This window comes from Ammospiza caudacuta, chromosome Z, assembly GCF_027887145.1.
Source record: "Ammospiza caudacuta isolate bAmmCau1 chromosome Z, bAmmCau1.pri, whole genome shotgun sequence".
NCBI classification, from domain to species: domain Eukaryota; kingdom Metazoa; phylum Chordata; class Aves; order Passeriformes; family Passerellidae; genus Ammospiza; species Ammospiza caudacuta.
In genome coordinates, this window is record NC_080632.1 from 30,137,751 (window position 1) to 30,161,468 (window position 23,718).

General features: G+C 40.4%; 1 protein-coding gene across 1 annotated transcript in view; it reads right to left on the bottom strand.

Annotated features, from left to right (window-relative positions):
• Positions 1-23,718, bottom strand: part of AOPEP (aminopeptidase O (putative)) — a 177,110-nt gene that overhangs the window by 2,622 nt on the left and 150,770 nt on the right. The window contains exons 14-15 of the mRNA XM_058823596.1: positions 11,621-11,707; positions 1,072-1,216 (exon numbers count right to left, since the gene is read on the bottom strand). Coding sequence (XP_058679579.1) covers positions 1,076-1,216; positions 11,621-11,707 — 228 coding nt within the window. The 3' untranslated portion in view covers positions 1,072-1,075. The remainder of the gene's footprint in view (positions 1-1,071; positions 1,217-11,620; positions 11,708-23,718) is intronic.

Consider the following 23,718-nt stretch of genomic DNA (forward strand, 5'->3'; position numbering starts at 1 on the left):
TCTATACAGAAGAACAACATGGCTTTTCATAATCACATTTGCTTTCATAGTATCTGTCATTGGCTGTATTTCATATAAACATAGCAAAAAACCACTACAAAACCAAGCGGAACTCACAGTTCTAGTACTGCTAGAACAGAAGAAAATTAAGATTTTTGCTTGGTATCAATTAGGTGACAATGTTTTTTTGCTAAATTAGAAGACTGAATTTTGATACCACAAATCAGCTGTAAAGTTTGTGAAGAACCACAGCAATCAGTCTGTAGGATGAGTCATAAGATTAACCAAAAATGCTGTACTCTAAGAAACTTTCATACAAATCTTAATGGGTTATACATTAAACATGCATGTGCAGACACTGTAAGGCTACCTCCAACTGCTCGGACAGAGAATTGGAAAGTATCTTTGCAAATTTATAGCCTACGGCAATCATCATTCCAGAAATATTTTTGCAATTCTGCTTTTTCTGGTGATTCCTCTCCTTTAATTTCATAAACAAGCTAGCTTTTTCCTGTTAAGGCTACTTTTCTTACCTCATAATCAATCTTTAAAACCTCCGGTTAACACAAAAAAAACCTGAATTATCAGCTAGTTCTCACATGATATTTGCTTCAAAGTCCACAGTTTCATATTTCCACTGTGGGATCAGGCTTTTTTCAAAGACTATGCTGCCTGTCAGGTCAAAATGCAGCTCTATTAAACAGAAATGGTCCTTGCACAATTGAAATTTTTGTAAGCAGAGTTAGGAATACAGGATGGGAAACAACTGTAGGCAGAGCCTGGCCTTCTTTGGCCATTTGGACTTACAGTTGCCTCTTGTATAGTCCATTACAATAAAGCCATTCTCCACGTTCTCCAGCTATGCCTACATGTATGTAACTCACTGCTCCCGCTGCTGGGCTTAAGGAAAAGAAGAAAAAACAAGCCAACAAGACATGTAACAAGAGTTATTTCTCAGCCTAAGCAGCTACAAGTTGTATGGTATGCCATAGTTTACCATGTTCACTGAGCTCTGCATACTTTTTCTATATGAAGCAAAATCAGGATGTTAGGATTAAAATGAAAAATCACCTTTTCAGAATAACATCTCTGCCACCACTTTGGCTGAGGATGCATCCATATGTTCTTGTGCTGCAGCAAAGCATTTCCGTGCAAGTTCTTGTTGTTTTGCATCTTCATTCACCATTAATTCACCATAGAGATACACACCCATAGCCTGAAAGAGGAACATAACACACAAGCATCCTACCACCAGTAATAACTAGTTAGCTGGGTTTTTGTCACTGACCCTCTAGTATTCATTTAAACTAAAAATGAAACAAAACAGACAATCCAAAACACAGAAAATACCATTTACTCTCTAATGTCTATTCTGTCCCCCAGAAGAACTAATTTTCTCTGTGTGTTGGAAAAGAAATGAAATTTAGCAAAATGTTTAATTATAGTGAGTTGTGTGTGAATCGGTTTGTTAAAAGCAGTTTTGTAGCCGTTGAAAGTCTGTGTTGGGTTTTGTGTGTAACCTAGCAGGTAGTCTTAGAGATTTAATAAATATTTAAACTAGTGTAGGAAAGTAAGAATGCTAACCTGTCTAGAGGCAGCATACAATGCTCTTAGAATAAGATAAACAAGATTAATGATCTTGTTTATGAACCAAGGAATGTATCACAAGGCGTCTGTGACTAGGCAAAGGGAACTGTTCCTTAGAAACTTTGTTATGAATTGCATGTATAAGAGAGAAGCACCCATACGTGAAATTGGGGGCTCGGGCTTGGGACGCTAGTCCACCGGCTCCCCGGGCCCTTAATAAAGCACCGCACAAAACTTGAAACTTATCCGAGTTTTGTGTCATTTATCAATCGGGCAACAGTTTTCTGGCGACCGCGGCAGGACTCCAAGGGTTGCCGGGGCGGTTCGTGTCTCGATCCACTCCAAGCCAGCACCGAGCACTTCTCGGGGAGTCATCGGTCGTGCCCGACCCCGCGCCTGTCGGACAAACTGCCAAGGTAAGCCCGAAGGTGCTTTATATTGGAAAAAGGTGATAATTGGATTTGGATTTAGTAGTTGGTAGAAAAGCCTAGGCTCCGGCCATAAGACGTCTAAAGACGCAGGACCGGAACTTGCCTCCTGTTTTGTTTTTTTTTAGGAAGGACAGTGAGAAGGTATATTGGTTTAAAGTATATTGGTTTATTAGGATTAAAGGTGGAATTAAAGGCTGTAATATGATGTCTTTTAAAACTTTTAAAACCTTAGTGCAAGCCAATGGTAAAATACCTGGAAATACACCATTAGGTTGTATATTGAAACGATGGAAAAGTGAGGAGTATTATCAAGAATTGGATAAAAGTAAAATGATAGATTATTGTAATCATTGGTGGCCTGAATATGAGATTGGAGATGCGAGATGGCCAGTGAATGGTACACTGGAATTAGAGATAATGAAATCTTTGATGCAATTTTTAAAGAGAAATGAGAAATGGGATGAAATACCATACTTAGATTTGTTTTTCGTTTTGTACCGGAAAGAGGAATGGCAAAAGGAGTGTGGTATCTTGGCTTTAGAAGTGAATGATGAGAGAGAGTGTGTGAGATGTAAAGAAAGAAAGGAGCATAATTTGTATCCTTCAATCGAAGAAGATTTGTCCTATTGTATAGCACCCCCGAGGGTTCCGGTTGCTCCTAATGTGCCCCCTGCTCCCCCTACGGATATAGCTATAAAAATGAGATCTAGTGAGAGCGATAGTGATGGTGATGATGGTGAAAAGAATGAGAGTGTTAAAAGAACTCTGTTAGCAGGGCGGACTCGCCAGGGAAAGAAGGGGCAGAAGGGGCCACAGTTAATTGCACCGTTAAAGGAAGCTGTGGGACCACAGGGAGAAAGGATACTTATAAAGGTGCCTTTCTCCCCCGGGCATTTGGTAATATGGAAGCAATCAGCAGGGAGTTATCAGGAAGATCCTGAAAGGGTGGAAAGGGTGGTTAAAATGGTAATAAAGACTCAGAATCCGGACTGGAATGATTTACAGGTATTATTAGATACTGGAGCCACATATTCTGTACTCAATAGATGATTCGGACCTTTGAGTGACACAACGGTACAGGTGGTAGAGGCAACAGAGAAGCTAGAGGAACAACCATTTTTACAACCTTTAAATTTTAAGTTTGAGGGGAAAGAATTAGATCACCAATTTTTGTATATGCCAAACTGCCCCACACCCCTTCTTGGCAGAGACCTGTTGTCCCGACTTAATGTGAAAATAATATTTGAAGGAAGAAAGGTGAAATTGGAAATACCTGAAGAACAAATAGCAGGCATTTTTGTGATCAAAGTAGTAGATGCCTCTCCTATTCCAGAAGAAATTGAGCAAGCTGTAGTACCCTGGGTATGAGAGTCAGAGGTCCCCAGAAAATCTAAAGCTGCGCAGCCAGTAAAGGTAGAACTAAAGGAAGGGGCCCAACCTGTGAGGGTAAAGCAATACCCCTTGAAGCTTGAGGCAAGGAGGGGAGTAGCCCTGTTAATTAAACAATTTTTAGTTCAAGGAATATTACAGGAATGTGAATCGGAGTATAATACTCCAATTTTTCCAGTAAAGAAACCTAATGGTAAGTACTGTTTGGTACAAGACTTGAGGGCTATTAATGAAATAGTGAAAGACATACATCCAGTTGTTGCTAATCCTTACACCTTGTGAACATCTGTATCAGAGGAGTTTAAATGGTTCTCAGTGATTGACCTTAAAGATGCCTTCTTCTGCATCCCACTGGCAGTAGAGAGTAAGAAATATTTTGCCTTCGAGTGGGAGAGTCCTGATTTTAGGAGATAGAAGCAGCTTACGTGGACGAGACTCCCACAGAGATTTAAAACTCCCCTACTATTTTTAGAAACCAACTGGCCAAGGAGCTAGAAGAATAGAAGATAACCCAGGTAACAATATCCCCATCCTTGTATGTAGTCCTGCAGTACGTGGACGACATTTTTCTGGCTACTAAGGAAAGAGAAATGTGTGTGGAATTAACAATTAAATTACTCAACATGCTTGGCCAAGCAGGGTATCAAGTTTCTAGAGAAAAAGCTCAATTGCTCAAAAATAGTGTTATTTATCTCAGTTGTGAGATCACACAAAGGCAGAGACATTTGGGAGTAAACCGAATAGAGGCAATATGTGCTATTCCTTTGCCTTGTAACCATCAGGAATTGAGATCTTTTCTAGAGATGGTGTCGACTGTAGATCATGAATTTCAGTCTCCTAGCTAAGCCACTGTATGAGGCCTTGAAGCAGCATCGGTTGGAGTGGACGACACATCAAAAGAAGGCCTTCCAGGAATTGAAGCAGGCACTAAAAGAAGCCCCAACTCTAAGACTCCCTGACCTGACCAAAGAATTCCAGTTGTATGTGAATGAGAGGCAAAAACTAGCATTGGGGGTCCTCACCCAGAAAATGAGATCCTAGAAGAGGCCAGTAGGATACTTCTCTAAACAACTGGATTCGGTAAGTTCCGGGTGGCCCTCGTGTTTATGAGCCGTGGTGGCAACAATAATTCTTATTCAAGAGGCCCGGAAATTGACTTTGGAGGCAAAAATGAAAGTGTTTGTTCCCCATATGGTCATGGCCGTTTTGGAGCAAAAAAGAGGTCACTGGCTATCATCCAGTCGAATGTTGCAATACCAGACTATCCTGAGAGAACAAGATGATATTGAAATAAAGACTACTAATCATGTTAATCCAGCAGAGTTTTTACGCAGTGACCAGGAGGCTGGGAGACTGGTGCACGATTGCATAGAGGTAATTGAACAAGCATATGCCAGCAGACCCGACCTAAAGGATGAACCATTAGAAGAACCTGAATGGGAACTATATACTGATGGATCCAGTTTTGTCGAGAATGGGACTCGCTATGCCGGGTATGCAGTGGTAACATTAGGTCAAGTAATAGAGGCAAAAGCTTTGTTACCTAGAACTTCGGCCCAGAAGGCAGAAGTGATTGGACTCACCAGAGCCCTGTATTTGAGCAAAGACAAAAGGGTTAATATCTAGACAGATTCTAAATACGCCTTTGGTGTGGTTCATGTACATAGGGCGTTATAGAAAGAAAGAGAGCTTTTGAATTCACAGAGAACCAACATCAAGCACCGGGAAGAAGTGTTACAGCTACTAGATGCGACACACAGTCACCAAGCAGTTGCAGTAATGCATGTTAGAGGACATCAGACTGCGGAAGGAGACGTTTACAGAAGAAATCGATTTGCTGATGTTACAGCACGGCAAGTGGCACGAGAAATATAGACTCAAATGGCATTAGTACCAGTAAGAACAAATCCAGCTACCCCATACCTGAATCAAGAGCCCAAATATTCAATAGAAGATAGAAAACTAATAAACTTGCTAGAGGCACAGAGGAATCAACTTAAGTGGTATGTTACACCAACGAGACAAATAGTGGTACCTACTCGCATAATGAAATTTATTTTAGAATCAGAACATAATAAATGTCATTGGGGGGCAGAAGTATTAGTAAAATTTTTGAAGAATGAGATAATCTCTAATCAGATGTTAACAATGGCAAAAAGAGTTAATGCAATGTGCCCGGTATGTTTGAAAAATAATCCAGTAGTTAAGAGACAAATACAAATGAGAAAGTTGCAAGTCAGGCCACAACCTAGAGATTACTGGCAAGTTAATTTTTCTGAATTGCCTAGGGCACAGAGATATAGACACTTGTTAGTGTATGTATGTAGGTTCTCAGGGTAGCCAGAAACTTTTCCATGTAGAACTAATCGAGCTAAAGAAGTGGTAAAAACCTTGTTAAAAGAAATAATACCAAGATTTGGAGTACCTTTAAGATTGTCATCAGATAGGGGTCCGCATTTTATAGCCGGAGTAGTGCAAGAATTAACATGATTGTTAGATATAACCTAGAATTTGCATACCCCCTGGAGACCTCAGTCTAGTAGGCAAGTAGAAAAGATGAATCAAACCCTGAAAGGACAAATCAAAAAGATTTGCTAGGAAGCTAAACTGCACTAGCCTCAAACTTTGCCTTTAGCCTTACTCAAGATTCGAATTAAACCAAGAGAAAAGGTAGGCGTAAGTCCATATGAGATACTATATGGCAAACCATATCATGCAACCATATTAAAAGGAGAGGTACATGTGAGTGGAGACCAGGCGATTGCAGAGTATGTTATGTCACCTAATAAGATCTTGAATTCTTTAAGAAATACGTTACAGTGGAATAGACCGCTCACGCTGGAGAATTCTGTCCACGACATCCAACCTGAGGACCAGGTGTACGTCAAGAAGTGGATCACAGATCTGCTAAAGGAATCATAGAGCGGACCCCACCAGGTGATGATGACGACCTACACGGCGCTGAAAGTCCAGGAGATAGATGCTTAGATCCATTACATCAAGGTAAAGAAGGCACCGTTCCAATGAGAAACCCAGATAGTGTCTCCAACCCGGATGATCTTCCGCGCAAAGCCGCCTTCTTAATTATATTACTGCTAGTAATCATGAGACTAGTACCCGTTCAAGGGTCTACTCTAGTACAGGTTGAAGAAACAAAGGTAACAGTCATGAAAGAGATAGATGTTCAATTAACTTGTGTTATATTTGACAGCCAGAAAGTTGAGGCCGGTGAAGTTATTGCAATATGGCAACGGAAGGCTGAAAAAAGCCGAGGCAAGATAGGAGTCAGTTGAGATCAAGATAAACAACAAAGAAGCACGGTACTGAATCTTACCAAAGTAACCACAAACGATACAGGAGAATATACATGTTTAGTCAAAATACAAGATAGTTTTAATTACAAAAGAGTGAGTATGAGAGTTTTGCCATGGACAAGAGATCGTGCTGAAAACATAAAAGTTAATCCAGTATCAATGGCAGTAGACATGTGAGATAGGACACCTCTCAGAATAAATTGTTCCTTCCTAGTAAGATCAAAATATCAAAAGAACCTTTAAGTCAAATAGTAGAAGCAAAATAGGGAACTGACCTGAGACAGAATAGAGGACGAGACCAGTTAGTGAGAGAAAGAAGGCAAAAGTTGTGGGTGGTCGAATGTCACTAATCCTAGAATAAGAAATGCATGGTGGAGGCATGACAGAATGATGTTATCCTTACAGAGACACGGTAGAAGGAGTAGACAAGAAGTTAATGATACAATAGAACGAAATACTGAGCAAGAAAACTTAGTGGTAAAATTAATCAGAGATTTTGGAATCATGCAGAACATGACTAAAATAACAGCTTGCCTGCCATTACCACAGGCTGCAAGTGAACCAATTCCCTGGAGAATAATACCAGTAACCAAAATGCCTGAAACATTCAAGAATGTGTCATAGTCCTGCCAGTCAGCTTCCAAACCAGTAAATGTATAGAGAGATTTGTGTATGACCATTCGGGCTATGACTAGAGAAGAATGTGAAAAGAAATCCAATCATTATGGTTAGATTCAAAATATCAGGAGGTGTTTAATTGCAACCCCAATAGATGAGCCATGCAATACAGTACGAATAAGAACAAAATCCCACCAAAATGAGATGAGTTGTCAGAATGTCACACAGAATTTTGACACCTAGAATAGTTAGAAGACATTATGGAGACCCAGTGTTTTAGAACACTATAATTACCTTAGAGAAGTACAATGGTGCATCCAGTGGTCAAGAGTAAAGAATCAGTCACATTATAGAGCCCTCATCATGTTTACATCTTCCCGAGAGTTCAGACCGCAGAAAGAAGATTAGAATTGTACTGAAGTTTTTACATGTGATACACCGGAAGACCGAGTTAGATTAGTACCGGTGAAAATGGCATTAAAGTAGAGATGTGAGTGTAGGGGGTATGATCACACGGTTAGCAGAGAGTCCATAGACAGACCTATAGATTGCAGAGATACTACTGTGCATAGTCCTAGAAATTTAGTCTGAGTGTTGAGACACAGACAGTGGACCACACATTTACCTCTAGATAGATCAGTAACACAAATCACCCTAAAGGTTCCCACATTGTGTCCATACTAGAAACAGAATAGATTGATCCAAAAAAAAAAGACTCAGAGAGAAGAATCCCTAGAAGAGCAGTAGCATGAGCCTAGCTAAAGAGTACAATTTAGATAGATATTAGAGTCGTTACTCCCTCCGGTAGCGACATATCGAAATAGAGAAATGCTCAACAATTTGTTAGGACAGACAGAAAAGTTAGCAGCAGCTACTAAGAAGAGATTTAAAGATCTAAATTTGCAATTGCAAGCTACATCAAGAATGACCCTACAAAACAGAATGGCATTAGATTTGCTACTGTTAAAAGAACATAGAGTTTGTAGTTACCTGAGTAAGAGAATAGATCATTGCTGTGTACACATTCCAAATGTTACACTTGAAGTTGAGAAAGATATTTCTCAACTGGCAGAAGTAGAAACTAAAACCAAAAAAATTGAAAAAGAAGCACAGCATAACTAGATAAGAGCAGTATTTGATTCTTTGAAGCTTCACCTGTCTGGCTAGATTACGTCTGCTATATAGTATGTACTAATGTTTTTAGTATTTTTAGTGACTATATAGATTGTATATAGATGCCTCTTAGGTGTGATCGAAAAAGAAAAGAAGCGATCTCTCCGGTTGCTGAAGGCGATGACCCGCGGGCAGCAGAATGAAGAACACTCCCCACCTCGTTATGAAGATGTTACTGTCAATACTGTTGATTGAGCATCCTTGCAGCAAGACTGAAAGATGCTCAAAAAGAGAGAAATGTTGGAAAAGAAATGAAATTTAGCAAAATGTTTAATTATAGTGAGTTGTGTGTGAATTAGTTTGTTAAAAGCAGTTTTGTAGCTGTTGAAAGTGTGTGTTGAGTTTTGTGTGTAACCTAGCAAGTAGTCTTAGAGATTTAATAAATATTTAAACTACTGTAAGAAAGTAAGAATGCTAACCTATCTAGAGGCAGCATACAATGCTCTTAGAATAAGATAAACAAGATTAATGATCTTGTTTATGAACCAAGGAATGTATCACAAGGCGTCTGTGACTAGGCAAAGGGAACTGTTCCTTAGAAACTTTGTTATGAATCGCATGTATAAGAGAGAAGCACCCATACGTGAAATTGGGGGCTCGGGCTTGGGACGCTAGTCCACCGGCTCCCCGGGCCCTTAATAAAGCACCGCACAAAACTTGAAACTTATCCGAGTTTTGTGTCATTTATCTATTGGGCAACATGTGTCTGTTTAGTCTAAGGACACTGCTCTATATGCTGTGTTGACTCTGCAAAAACAGATTATTAATTATTAATGTAAGGATTTGTGTTATGGCATGACAAGAAAATCATTCCTCACTCCACTTCCCTTGCCACTGTTCAAGTTGAATACTGTTTCCTTTTACCAACTATCTGATTTTTTTCCAAATGCCCCTTAAGAAAAAAGCTTCTCCTTCCTTCAACAGGATACACATTTTCTTTCCAATTGTCATGTTTACTCACATATCCATGAGCAAAAACTGAAGTACTCCACTTTAAAATTCCCATTTGGCAATTCTGTAACTGGACATCAACTGAATATGGTCACATCTGTGTTTGACTCCCTTTATATCAGAGATACAGTTTAACATGCATAAATTCTGTTTGGGTATGAAGGCAGGCTTTTCCTAACTATTTATTCTGGACATAGCAGCTATAAAAAAAGGTAATGGGGCTCTTGTGAGGAGATCTGGGCCCCTTTGACCACTGCCAACAAAGCTCTGGCTTAACAGGAAACTTACAGGAGATTGTCTTTTTTTTTCTGATGATACATTTTTTTCAGCTAATTACAGGAATTCAGTAAATGTTAAACTGCACTTACCAAGATAGGTTTCCATATGTTACAAAATATTAGCAGCTTAGCACGCTGACTTTTACAGTTACTTTTTGGACTGGCAGGAGCAGAAAAATTTGGACAGCATTGAGAAAAAATAATTTTTAATGCTATTCCTCGCAATTTCTAGCATTGGCTGGTAAGCCTTAAAAACCTCTTCAGCCAGAAGAGACATTTAAAATTTAAAAATGAGAGAAGTAAAAGGAGAAAGTCCCAGAGTGGCAAGAACCTGCCAGACTCCTTGCCAATTCCCTAAGCACACTGTGACACCAAGAGAACCAAAACCTCAGATTTCCAAGGTTTGCAGCTGCACCAAGGTCTGGCAGCCACACAAATGGAGCTGGGCTCTCATTGAGAATTTTTTAAATGGTGACATTTTCTTACTATAGGAGGTACTTTCTCTACTCAGCATTAATAACTCTCCCCTAGGTCTAAATATTTATATGCAGTAAACACACTAGTGTTTTGTAGAACTTCAAAGGATTTAAACAGTCCATTTGCATTTCCCCCCCGACATTTAAAAATGCCATGTTACATGATCAGTACAGACATGCAACTGCTCTAAGTACTAATCACACCAGAAGCTTGTCGTGCCATTAACTATATGCACTGCTGGAGTAAATGAAATGGAGATTACATTAAAAAGTTGCAAAAAATTATTTCCCTACACTGCAGAAAATGTCTTTACTTGACATAATTCTGTATGGTTTTATCAGCTCAAGGGTTTCCTGAACCCCAAACACCCAGGTTCTGCTGGTGGTCATCTCCATCCTTTCACAGAATATAAATAGCACAATCCATGTAACTCCTTATGAAATAATGTTATTTTATGTCTTTTTTGTTTGTTTGTTTTAATACAGAGCTTGCCGAGAGCTCTGGGGCCTGTTCATTGGCTCAGATATAAATAGGAGGTATACTTCCAAGCTAGAAGAACTCATGACAAACTGCAGTAATTCAGTTGTGCTGTGTTGCCTGAAAGCAGAAAATCCTCATTGGCTGTAAACAGCTCTGTTCGTTGTCAGCATAAAAGGTAAAGACATTAATATCTTGCCTAGATTTTGATGTATCTTCACCATCTTCTATTTTGTAACATATATTTAAATATTTAAAATTCACTCTAGGCAGTGAATGTCTCGATTTTATAGGGCTCATAGTGCATAAAGATACATAAAAGGGAAAACAGAAAAAGAACAAGGCAGCAGTGCAATCAGAATTCTAAGTTCACAGTGGCCTAAATGTAAGGCCATAGTAAAGGAATTATGTATGTCCACCCTCTTAATGCCTTCATAATCCTCTCTTACAATGTTCCTACCCATGGAGGGGCTAGCATTCCCTGGATGTGCTATACTACTTCTGGCTGTCATCTTCAAAACTAAGGTTACCACACCACTGACTGCTTTGCACCTATCCCATACTTGCATTGACATTCACAGCCACACTTACTTCCTCATCCTGCAAAAGGAACCTGCTGAGAAGTATCTTCCTAGCATCACTCATACCTCTGGCTTGCATAAAATGCAAGGAGAGGAGGAATTCTATCCTATTTCCCCACTTGACAGAGGATAAGCAGTCTTTAGGTTTAGGTGGCGTTGAGTACCCCTACCCTAAGTGGCTTCCTTAAACTAAATGTTTAGACGCCCACAGAAGAAAAAGATGAATACACAGCCAAGTTTTTGACAAACTGCAGCAAGAAAATATACTTTTTGGTTTTTTTTATTTCAGCATAAGGGTGTTAAAAAGTTGATTGTTTTCAAAATGCTAGTTCAATGTAACTTACCTGATCCTCTCTAAGGAATCTCTCAATGTCTCCATACCCAGGCTCATATTTGTGTTTAATGACAAGTTCACACCACCGATGACGAACCTTTCAGAAGAAAAGTAAAACTAGGTAAAAACAAACAAACAAACAAACCCTTGTATTTTGTCTGAGTGTTGACATTGTATCTGTACCAGTTTGGCTTTTTCAACTTTGTTGGGTTTGTGTCTTTTGGCAGGTTGCAGCCTGACAAGTCAGTCAGCTGGACAGAGGAGCCAGAACTCTGTGCCCCTCGGGCTTCAGAAAACCAGGATGCTCAAAGACAAACTCTGGATTTGGTGCTAGAAACTAACCCAGATCCAGGCACACATCTGCAGCATCTTCCCTGCCACTGTTTCTAGTCTTGACTTTCTTCCTTTTAAGTTAGGCTAGAGGTTATTTCTTTCATAGTGTCAAAAGGAGGGTGGCAGGAAACAGATTACCACTGCAAAGGTCTGGAGAAGCCACAAAATATAACTGATAATATCCCCTATTTAAGTGCATCATACACATGATAAAAAGGCTTAAATGTAATTCTGTATCAATATTAAATCCATGCCAAAAGGATAAAAGTTAGATATCAACCCATGAAACAGACAGCTTTCACTTAAATGAATCAGTTTTGCTACTAACAGATTTTAAGCACATTCTTAAGCATTTAAAATTCATCTGCATTTAAAGAGCTGTCATGCTGTTCTACCAATACACATTGATAAAAACAGTTATTGACACACTGTAACAAAGTTTTCAAGCAAATTACAACTGAAAAAATGTTTTTACTTAAGTAGTATGAACATGAATTACATGTGTGTTGTCTTTACATTTTAGACTTTGTTCTTAGCCACTCTTGTGGCCTAAGTGTCATCTTACTCTCCAGTAAGGCTTTCCTGATTGCAGGCAGTGGTAAGCCTAACGTTTTATATTCCATTAGCAATTCAGCACTGATGGTAAACAAAAGCAGTTAAGTGGAATAACTCCCAATGCTTCTGTTTCAGCCTTTTCTCTTACCATCTTTAAAAAGACAGGGCACCTAATGAAAATCACCTTTCATAGCAAGAGTGAAATGTCAGCAGTTTTAGTAGTTTTTGACACTGAGTCCAAATTGTGCTCATATCAAGTATCTGAATAGGAACCTTTCTCTGAATGACAAATGTAGTGATGAAATTGAGAACTGAAGACAGAAAGGGAGCATGGGGGAAAAGGTACTCTTGCTTTTGGAAATAAGATTTTGAAAATAATTTCCTTTTCATCCTAGTCCCTGCCAACTTTTTAGCTCTGGAAAAAATTTCAAAGAATTACATTAGATTAGATGTCAATCCTATTAGCACAATAACAAGTCATAAATGCCCACATGTCCTGTGTACTTGATACCTTTTTTCAGCTGATTCCTTATACAAAATAGTTTGAAGACACCTTAGGAAAACAAAAAACTGTGAGGTTTTGGGGCTGGGTGGATTTTGCACTCACTGCTTTGAAAGATACTAAATCTACAGCTACAGTGCTGTGCATGATAGGGAATAACTGCTGTCTCTTACAGCTTTTTGCTGAATATAGCAAAAAAAACCCAGCAGCTGCTAGGATCCCTGCTAGTGGAACCACAGCTAAATCTACAAAAGAAATGGCTTTCCAAGATTCAATTCACTTTGCTGTAGATGCCCATATTCATAAGGCAGACCTTCAAAACCCTACCCAGCTGCTGCTTCTCTCAGGAGAGACTAAATGTTTCTCCAGGAAATCTTCCCAGCTTTGTTACAGGGTGTTTTTCAGCACCAAGCACCTCCTTGCCCAGATGAAACTACCCAGAATCAAAACTTAACTATACACCTCTCCTATCTGTAAACCAATATAAACACATTTAAAAGACTGCAGGTACACTTTACTCTGCAGATTCTTCCATACATAACAAACAATCCAAACAGAATTCCTAATGTATTCTGATGGCAAGGAGGAGAAACATGAGGAGGAGAAAGGTTCTGTTATCCCCCCCTGTGATCACTGCTCTTCTACATCTCATGATCCAGCAGTTACAGCACTTACCCAGGAGGTAGGCAATCAAGTGCAGCTTCTGTGGCTGCTCATGACCTCAAACTGTGCCTTCAGTGAGGATATTTTAACAGCAGGGATGGGGCTGTCTTCATACCTCCTGGTGGAGCTGTTATTTCCCCTGCAGTTGTTAAAGTATTTATTGATGTAGAGGTGGAGTCACAAAACTTAAGGGCCTACATTTCTGAGTTCTCTTTATAACAAGCAGGGACCTGGCTGAAAGAGCACAGAAGCCAGTTTGTCCCCAAAACACCTTTCTTGGTGCAACCATTGTAGCTGCATTGAGAGCAGGAGGGAAGCTCTCTCTCTGAAGGCATTCTTACTTCCTGACATATTAACATCATGTATGACTGACACTGCATCAGGGCCTGAGCACCTGAGTTCCGATGGCTTTGGAAAACACAGAATAAGCTATGCCTATTCCCTTAACTGTTCCTTCCTCCATATGGTTTCTGTCCTTAGCAACCAACATCTATTCAAATAGTTAAAAGGAAAAATATTTATTTGTTGAGTGAGATCTGAGACAGCACACACTTTTCTTTCTCTCTTTTGCTTTTTTCCCTTTCTTTCCCAGGGTGAGTACAAATCCCAGCACATTCCCAGACCTGAAACGCTGGCACTTTGCCAGCTGGGGCAGGAACAGCATGCCTCTTCTCCTCAGATTACACATTTGCCTCCCGTCTGCCCCAAATATTCCCGTGGCAGAGCAAACTGCAGGAGAGCCAATGTCTGCTGAAGGGCCTGTGAAACCATCAGCTCAGTCAGCCCTGCTCTCTGCCTTGTGCAAGACCCCAGAAAGCAGAGCACAGAAATCAAGGCTGGCTCTGAGCGCAGGAGGGGCAGGGGGCCCTTGCACAATGTGGACTGAAATACATTGGTTACATTCCTGCCCCCTGCGCCATATGGTGTGTAGACAGCCGTGCTGCCCAAACTGCAGCTAAAACAGTTTCTCAGACACATGAACTATAAAGGATTTTTTCTGATACTCCATACCCCTGAGGCTGATTCCACAAACATAAGAATTTTAGTCACATAAGGGCAGGGTGCAAAAAAAACCCCCAGTTCCCAGCGTCTCATCCAATACTTAGAGTGACAAGAGTAAAATGGGCCCCACAGCTTCACAGCCTAATGAATGAGTCATGCGAACAGGCACTTTCAACAAAACAGTTTCAAAAGGAAATTTAGAAAACCAAGTTGCTTGTGGTCGGACTGGGCTAACCATACCACATCCTGTGCATGCTCTTCTTGGCTTTTCTTTTCCTCCCAGGAGCAAACGCTCAGTGGCAAAAATAAGAATTCATTAGCTCTCTTGCAGTTTTCTCTCTTTATGTTTCCCTGTGCTCTTCTACAGTTCAGAGATTCACAGCATACGTCCTTTTGGCTGGTTACACCATAAACAATATAAACTAAACCTGAAAGGTAATTTACAGCAATCCATCCTGTTATTGCTGGCAGAAAGCACAGAGGACTTTGCTGGATCTGAAGCAACACCTTTAACTGCTCACCCACCCACCCACTCACGCTCTTATTGGTTTGGCAGCTGCAAGGACCCACATGCTGATACTGGAATTGAAAGTTATTTTTGCAGCCTGCAATACCAGGGTGAGAGCCGTCCTCCCGAGTCCAGGACTGATGGCTGGCACTCCCAAGGACGGGGAAAAGTAGGTCAGAGGAGTGACGGAGGCCTGCTGATACCTCAGGCTCCTTGTGGATGGACCCTCATTGCTTGGAAATTGCTTTGTCTTCCCACCCTGCTTTTGGAGATGGGGGAGGCCTCTCCACTGCCATGTTTTTAAGCTAAATGAAGTTTGTAACTGCGTGTTTTGAAATGCAATACTCATATTAGTAGAGTATTTCTGAGGCACGGTCCAGTAACATGAAGACAGAAAGACTCAATGTCTCAGGTACAAAATTTAATTTTCATGAGTACCAACAACATTGAGATCTAAAGTATTGGCACATACCTACAGGAAACATAATGAAGGGATGCTACTGCCAGACAGCAGAGTCCCAAATATGGGAGCAGCAGCTTATACAAAGAATTCCAGGAGCCTCATAATATCTTTTAATTTAAGAAAAATACACAGTATTGCACAATATTTTTTGTAACTCAAAAATACCTGCATTTAGATAGCTCAATGGAAGATACGAAGAGCAAAATTTTGCTTGCTCTGTTTTCAGACAATGCAAGCTGCTGCATGAGATTATTTGAGGGGGGAAAATTTACATAAAATATTCTAATAATCCAGCTCTAAGGCAGTCCCTTTAACAACCTGGGCCAAGACCTTTTGGGAGACTGCTTGAAGCTGACAGACTAAAGCTGTGTAAGGTACCAAATAGATGGCTTGACTTTCAAAAGAAAAGCTCCCAGTGACATACATAACTGAGAAAAAATATTTTAAAATATATTTTGAACATGTCTTAAATTAAAGAGATACTTACTGGTTTTGACCCAGGTGATAAATTGTTTTGCATAATCCATGTTATTCTCCCCTGGCCCACACAATCACAGAATCATAGAATGGAATGTGTTTAAAAGGACTTTAAGAATGATGTAGTTTCAACCCTGCTGCCATGGCAGGGATACCTTCCACTAGATCAGGTAGCTCAAAGCCCCATGCAGCCTTGGTCTTGGATGGGGCAATTTCCACACAAGGGGAAATTTCTATGGGAAACCTGTTCCAGCATCTGTCCACTTTCAGAGTAAAGAAGTTTTTCAAATATCTAATCTAAGGCTACTCTCAGTTTCAAGCCATTCCCCCTTGTCCTGTCACTATATACTCTTGCAAACAGTCCCTCTTCATCGTTCTCACCGGCTCCCTTCAGGTACAAGATGGCTGCAATTAGGTCACTCCTTCTCTTCACCAGGCTGAACAAACTCAAGTCTTTGGCCTTTCCTCACATGAATCAGAGAATCTCACAGAATCACAGCTAAGTTGGAAGGAACCCTTAAGGATAACTAAGTCCAATTCTGAGGTCTACCCATAAGATTTACAAAACAAGTAATTTAAACCATGCCTTTATTAAAGGGAGAAAAAAAGTTAGACTTTACTAAGCTTTTGGTTTGCAGAATGGGAGTCTAGCTTCAGGGAAAATTAGTACACTTTGCTAATAGCTGGATCCAATTTAAAAGGCGCCATAAGACAACAAATCTAAATGACAAAACAAACCCAATGTACTTAAAAGATCTTAAAGAATGTGATCATTTGAAATAGAGTAAGAACTATTGTCCAGAAAAGTGGAACCTTTATTAAAGGTGGGGCATCTGTGATCTTTACCAAATACAGGTTGAGACTCTATTGAAAAAATTATTTTAACAACTTGAGTCTTAAATGTTAATTAAAGAGTCTCAGAGGTCAGACTCCACTCTAATTCACAGAGGAAAAATAGAGAATTTTTTTTAAATAACCAAGCTATGCTACAACAGATTAATTTTAATTAACAATAAAGAAGCATTCCAGAGCACCTGGATGCTGCTCTGTTCCATCTGAAAGCATTTATCGCCAGTCTCTTCCTATCTACAAATAAATTGGATTCAAATATTAGATCATTTGCCTACCTAATTAAGGAACAAATGATGCCAGAAAATATTTGAACTAAAAAACAGATTTTACAGTTGTTTAGCATGGAAGAATTGCAACCTAAGAATTGCCAATTTTACAGGGCATTTAATGACAATTTCTCCCCTCTATCTTAACTGAAGTAGTTTGTATTCTTTGATACACCAGTGGCTTTTCATTCTATATAGTCTGAATTTCAAGTGGGCACTTCTATCTTTTATGTCACAGTACACACAGACTTTTGAAGCTGAATTTGATTTCATTGAAACTTGTGCAAGTGAGGGATGCTGAGGCAGCTCACCAGAAGGAATGAACCAGCTTTTTGTGTTATAATTGTGTTGAGAGACAATCAGTTTGGCAATCTGAAAGAGTGTACTCAAAGAGCCAAAAACCTACTGGATGCAAGCAGAATGGATTCATCATTTTTACAAGGATTCTGTAATTGTGATTATTGTGTTTGCCAAGAGTTTGTGAGGAGACTGAGTAAAGAAGCCATCTATCAGCTTAAATTAGTTTTGTTTTAGACTGAAAACTGGACTCTTCACAGCCTAAGTTTTCTCTCAGGTCTTGATGCACTTGCTCTGACAGTACTGCAGAGCCCAAAGAATCTAAAGGCCAGATACAGCACCACAGCAGCAGCAATCTTTAAGGCAATTTTTCTCCCTGAGATCCTCATGGCTTCAGGGTTCAGTTAATGCTGTTTCTCACAGTGCAATGCTCTGTTTCAGTATAAAACCCTTAATTTTCCAGAGCTACAGCCAAAATGATGATAACATTTCTAATTTTAAAAATGGCTATCTTATTTGAGTACTAGAATGAACCACAGTTCAGTAGCTGGACCTCAGGCAGATTGAGCTCAAGGAGCTCCACCATGCTCTGCATTTGACATCACTGATTGTATAAGCAGCTCCAGGTTGTACAAGGGATTGTACATGCCATTCCTGCCCCCTTGGACAACCTCCCTTCCTGCTGTGCAGCACTGCATGAGTATCTCAGCCCACTGACACCCCAGCAAAACAGAAAAAAAAGCATGGTTGTTCAGGAAACCCTAAGGCAGTAATGAGCTGGCAGATCAAAACTTTGTCAGGAGCTAATTGTAATTTTGAGGAGGACTATGTAGAGGTCTAAAATAATTTAAAACCTGTAGTATGAGCTGGTCACTAAAAGGTCACTTAAAAGCTAATTTTAGCAGAATATCAGATATTAGATTTTGGCAATATTGGTAGCAATATTCTACTTCTGTAATGAATTCTTCTTCTTCTGATTTGTACTTCTGCAGAGATCTAGCAATTGCACATATGAAGGGTGCTGGAAACAATGGAGAAAGACATGTAAGTCCCATCTCCTTCTTTAACAGCACTGATGAAGAGCTGTGGGTAGAGCTCATGCAGCAACTGCTTATATCTAGTATTAGAAGAGAAAAAATGTGGCATAATCAAGGTCTGAAAGGCAAATTTTGTTGCCTGGTCAATGGCAGAGTGTGGGGCAGCTGGCAGCATTTGAACCTGTACCTGTGTTAGTGTGCCCATGGGCCAGGCAGCATGCTTCCGCTGCTGTGCAAGCCTCAAGCAGCAGCAGGGGCCCACTTGAGCCTTCTCACATTTATAAATGTGACTTAGGGGCATGTATTTCCTTCCTGACCTTTCTCCTCTGCTCCAACCACAAGCTCCTGTTCTAGCAGTCACACAGTTCTAGCTAACATGATGTTAAGAAGTTTATATAGTACCATAGCCTTGCTCAAGAGCAACCTCATCAGCTTCCACAGGCTGTGAACATGACTCCACTTCCACCTGCAAATAAAACCTGAATCTTTCCCACAGCCAGCACAGAGGCTCTTTTCTACATGACCAAACAGAAGCCAGAAATCACAAAACATGCTGCTTCAGAAAGCCCAGGCAGAGCAGCAGGCAACCTTGCTGTGATCAAAAAGGCACGGCAACCAAAGTATAGCGCTTCAGGAGAGGATTCACTCTTGGCAACGCAGCAAATGCTGAGGACTTGTTCGGAGAAGACAAATCCTATTTTTCCCCCCACTTCAGGCTTACAGTAGAGAGCTCCCAATTACAAACCAGACACTCTTCTCCCTATGTGGGCCCCATCTGTGATCAAGGACAGCTGTGTTGGTAGAAAAAAAAAGCTTCCAAAAGAAGTCAGAAAAGGCAAGAGACTAAGAAACCATGTCTAATCCTTTTTCAAAGGTGGCACTGGCTGTCTCTCTTCTGATGTCAAAGCTGTCACTGTGAATAAGAGGCTTGGTTGGGATGCCTAATTGTGTAATCTCAATGCTCTTCAGCCTGCTCCTCCTTACCCTGTCTAACAGGAGATGGATACAAAAGAGGATGGTCTCTAGCAAACCAACAAAGTGATTATAGGAAAAGGACCCGGAGAACAGTTAGATGAGGAAAAGGCCACCAGCAGCAAAGCAGTGTGACAGCTTCAACAGCACTGTCTGGGAGACCACATTGACATGGTGCCTGAAGGCTTTTCTCACAACACGCACATTTGTGCTGCCACTGTCCCCACGCTGGGGAGAGCAGCTCCTATATCATAGTGCATGTAAGATAAGGAAATGTTTAACACAGCATGTTAACTCACATAATTTCAAAAACAAAGGTTTTAAAAAATAAGACTTAATTTAAAACATAGATACACTATTTATACTGGAACCAAAGGCCTTTGCCTGCATTTCACTATTGCCTGCTCAGCATGCTGGAGCACCAGTGCCATTCACAGCTTGCAGCATGATGAAGATGACAGAAGAGATGTCACCATCTGCCTTTTCAACAATTTCACTGGAGATGTGTGCTGAGCTTCACTTTGCTGTGGTGCTGCCAGCTCTCAGGAGCAAGGCTGCCTTCTGGCTGGTGACAGAAACAATGCTTGTGCCACCTTGCCTGCTCTCAGTTCTTGCTCCTTCCTTCCCCGGCAGGGTGCTCTGGTGAGGATGGCTGCATGTGTGAAGACACAGTCTGAGGGTGAGTATGGAGAGGGTGCTGGGGGTCAGGAGATCCTGCACCTCAGAGGGTGCAGGTCCCAGCCTAAGGTGCAGCCAGCATCAGAGGGGTACTGCAGGGACAAGACTCATGCCTTCAGGAAGGTAAGCTTGGCTGCGGCACATGTTCACATCCAAATGGACACTTTTGCCAAAATGCAGCAACACAACTGTCTGCCATCTCAGATACAGCCCCACCCACATTCCCTCTAACAGCCTACTGAAACACCTATCTACAATAATGGCTAGATTATGACAGAACATAGAATGGGTTGGGCTGGAAGAGACCTTAAAGATACCTCATTCTAACACCCCCACCAGTGGCAGGGAGACCTTTCACTAAACCAGGTTGCTCAGAGCTTTATCCTACCTGACCTTGAACACAGCCAGGAATGGGGCATCCACAGCTTCTCTGGGAAACCTGTTCCAGCGCCTCACCACCCTCACAGTAAAGAATTTTTTCCTAACAGCTAGTCTACACCCACCCTCTTTCAGTCTGAAGCTGTCACTATCCCAACAGTATCTCTGGAATCAGCAGAAATTTTTATCACCATAGCAAGCAATTAAAACACTTCTCATTACCACGGTCTCTTCTGGCTGTCTCCAGATAGAGTCTGCTTATAATTTTTATCTATATAGTGTCTGCATATGTGTTTCAACACAGATTATTTACATATGCACATAAAAGCATGCTGAACTTATAAATCCAAACTTATAATGGGAAAAAAAGCACATAAACATATACATCTGACGTAGAAGTTAAACTCTGAAGAGCTTCAGATAAGCACACCAGCAGTCTGTTATAAATTATTATTAAATTATATCTCCTGTTCAGCAAAAGGAAAGGCTGCTGTAAGGCAACAGTAAGCTATCCCCTTTGCCTAATGCCCCTCTCTCTTATCCCTCTGCTTTTACCTCACCTGTCTTGTAGCTAGAGGCAAGAAACCTTTTATCTTTGATCTCCCACAGTGACTGTGGTCAAAACATTTGTTATTTCCAGGCAAGATTACTGTCATAGACAGAATCTGGAACTCCATACGAAAATAAGACTCAAATTCCAAGCAATGAACAATGTAGCTGCCTGTTTTTTCCATAACTTAGGTCACAGCCAGTCTACTCAGTCCATGCTCATATCCTTCTAATCTCCCATTGCTTAAAACCTGGATTTCCAGTTTCAGAATAATTACATACAAGATTTTTACTCCAAAGACAAAGACCTTTTGCATCACTCTTATTCTTCCTTTTTCAATGCCCAGCAAAAATTCTTAAGTGAAAAATGCATTGATTTTATAAAATCCGAAGAAATATGCTCATTCATGCAATGAGAGCATTTCGATTTTTCTCTGTGTCTGACATTTTTTAGTCATCTTCTCCACTTCTTTTATTCCCTGCTGCTGGAATACAGTGATGGTTGTTGCTTAGGACAATGCTTACACCACACAAAACACAACAAAATTTCTCTTCTTTCTCAGAACACTGCAACTCCAACTGGCACAAGGGTTGAAAGTAGGACAGCAGATTTTACCCACATGTTATTAAGTCAGTGACTCAGTGGTGGAATCATATCTGCGTGGTTAAGAAATTATAACAGAATCTGCACCTTTGAATTGTCCTGCTTCTTGAAGTATTTAGACCTCACAGGGCACAGAAGATTGTTTCCAAATTGTGGTCCTATTCAGGCATACCCTGCATCTGCAGCCAGCCTTCAAACAGGAATGAGAAGTATTAGACAAGCTATTTGGATGAAGTCTCAAAAAAAGTTTATTTTAAATAAAAATATTTTCAGATTTTTTTCAGAATTAAAAACCAAAACAAGCCAACCAAAAAAACCTGCCAAAGAAAGCAAACCTCAGAGGAACATCCCTACTACTGACAGCTAGGGGATTTTGTTTGCATTTTAGAAGTACCCCCTCCTTGTCAAAGGCACTATGCCAGTGCTATCATATATATGCAAATAAAATAACTTTTAAAATTTCATAACAAAGGCTGGTGGTTTGTATTACAGCATCGGGTTTATACTGCCCAACAAAGAAATATTGAGTAAAACTTTATGTAGAGCAATTGCATCCAATTCAGAAAACCTTTAGGTCTGAGTTCAGAAGCCCAGAGGACTCTACTTCATTCTCCTTGCGGGACAATAGGACACAGAATTATCTCCAACTCCTTCCTCCACAGATTCTTTGGAAAAGCAGTAATAAAATGCCAAACTAACCCAGTTGCATATTTGGTTCCCTCCTACCATCAGCTCCTCTGCTTTCCAACTTGTGCTAAGTTTCTGGACTGCAACACAGAGAAAATTAAGTTCAGAACTGGTTAGAAGAATCAGGTGATAAGCGAACAGCACCAGTAATGGCAGCAGTCAGGGCACAAAAACTCCTGCTCATGCCACCAGCAGCCACTGAGATCATTTGGAAAAAACACGTTGCTGTTGGCTCCTGGAGGTGTGTGGGACTAGGAGTGCTGACTGGTGGAGAGCTATTTCCAGTGCTCCACAAATCTCATGTGCTGATCATACCCTTCAGCAAATGCTGATGGAGGGATTTTCTGTTCTTCTCAAGTGGCTGGAAAAGCCCCCCTACTTTGCATGTGGAAACAAAACAAACCCAAATTATAGCTACTTGAGATTATCCTTCAGCCGGTCTTACAAATTCATCTCAACACATCCACTCAGTCACAATAGGCACATGAGCCAGAGTGAGTCTCATGGGAGGACTCCCATGGCTGTCACTGGAAGCGTTTTTCCCTCATCTTGTTCCAATTTTCTTAGCTTTGAATTTTGGACCTCATCTTTGGGAAGCAAGTGCCACCTTCCTAAAAGCTACCCTTTTCTAAGCTCCTTTCACTGGGAAAAGATCCAACTCCTGCAAATGCACGCTTTTGAAAAACTATCTTAACCAATATCAATATCAAAATCAATACCAATACTGTCTGTGCCAAAGAGCCTGCAAATTGTATTTAGATATAACATGAACAAGAACATGAAACATAGTGAAGACTGAAATTTTTTCAAGATCACAGAGGACATGTTGCAAGTGGCTGTGGCTTCAGTCAACACATTTATCAGCAAAGAGGACAGTCTACAATATACCCTGAAATTAGCCCTTTTTCTAGTGAAAATGGGAAGGGCTTTCTATGACAGAGATATATTTGCAAGGATTTGCATAAGGAACTGGAAGTAGAGCAGGGAAAAAATAGTATTTCTATGAGGATGTGTGTGAAAAGCCTCAGACTGATAATAGTAAAGAGATTTTTTTTGGGAAAACATATATTTCTTCTTTCTTTTCCATTTAATGAAAAGTAATGGCTGAGTCTACAAACCTCAAATATGATTTATGCCAGAAACAAACCTACCCTGCAGACTGACTCGTCTACAGAGCCTTTTCTAGGTTCCTTATTATACTTTTCTAGACTACTTATATCAGGTTCCTGATGTGCTAACTGCAATTCAATTGCAAATAAAAAATTATTCAATGTAGCCATACTTA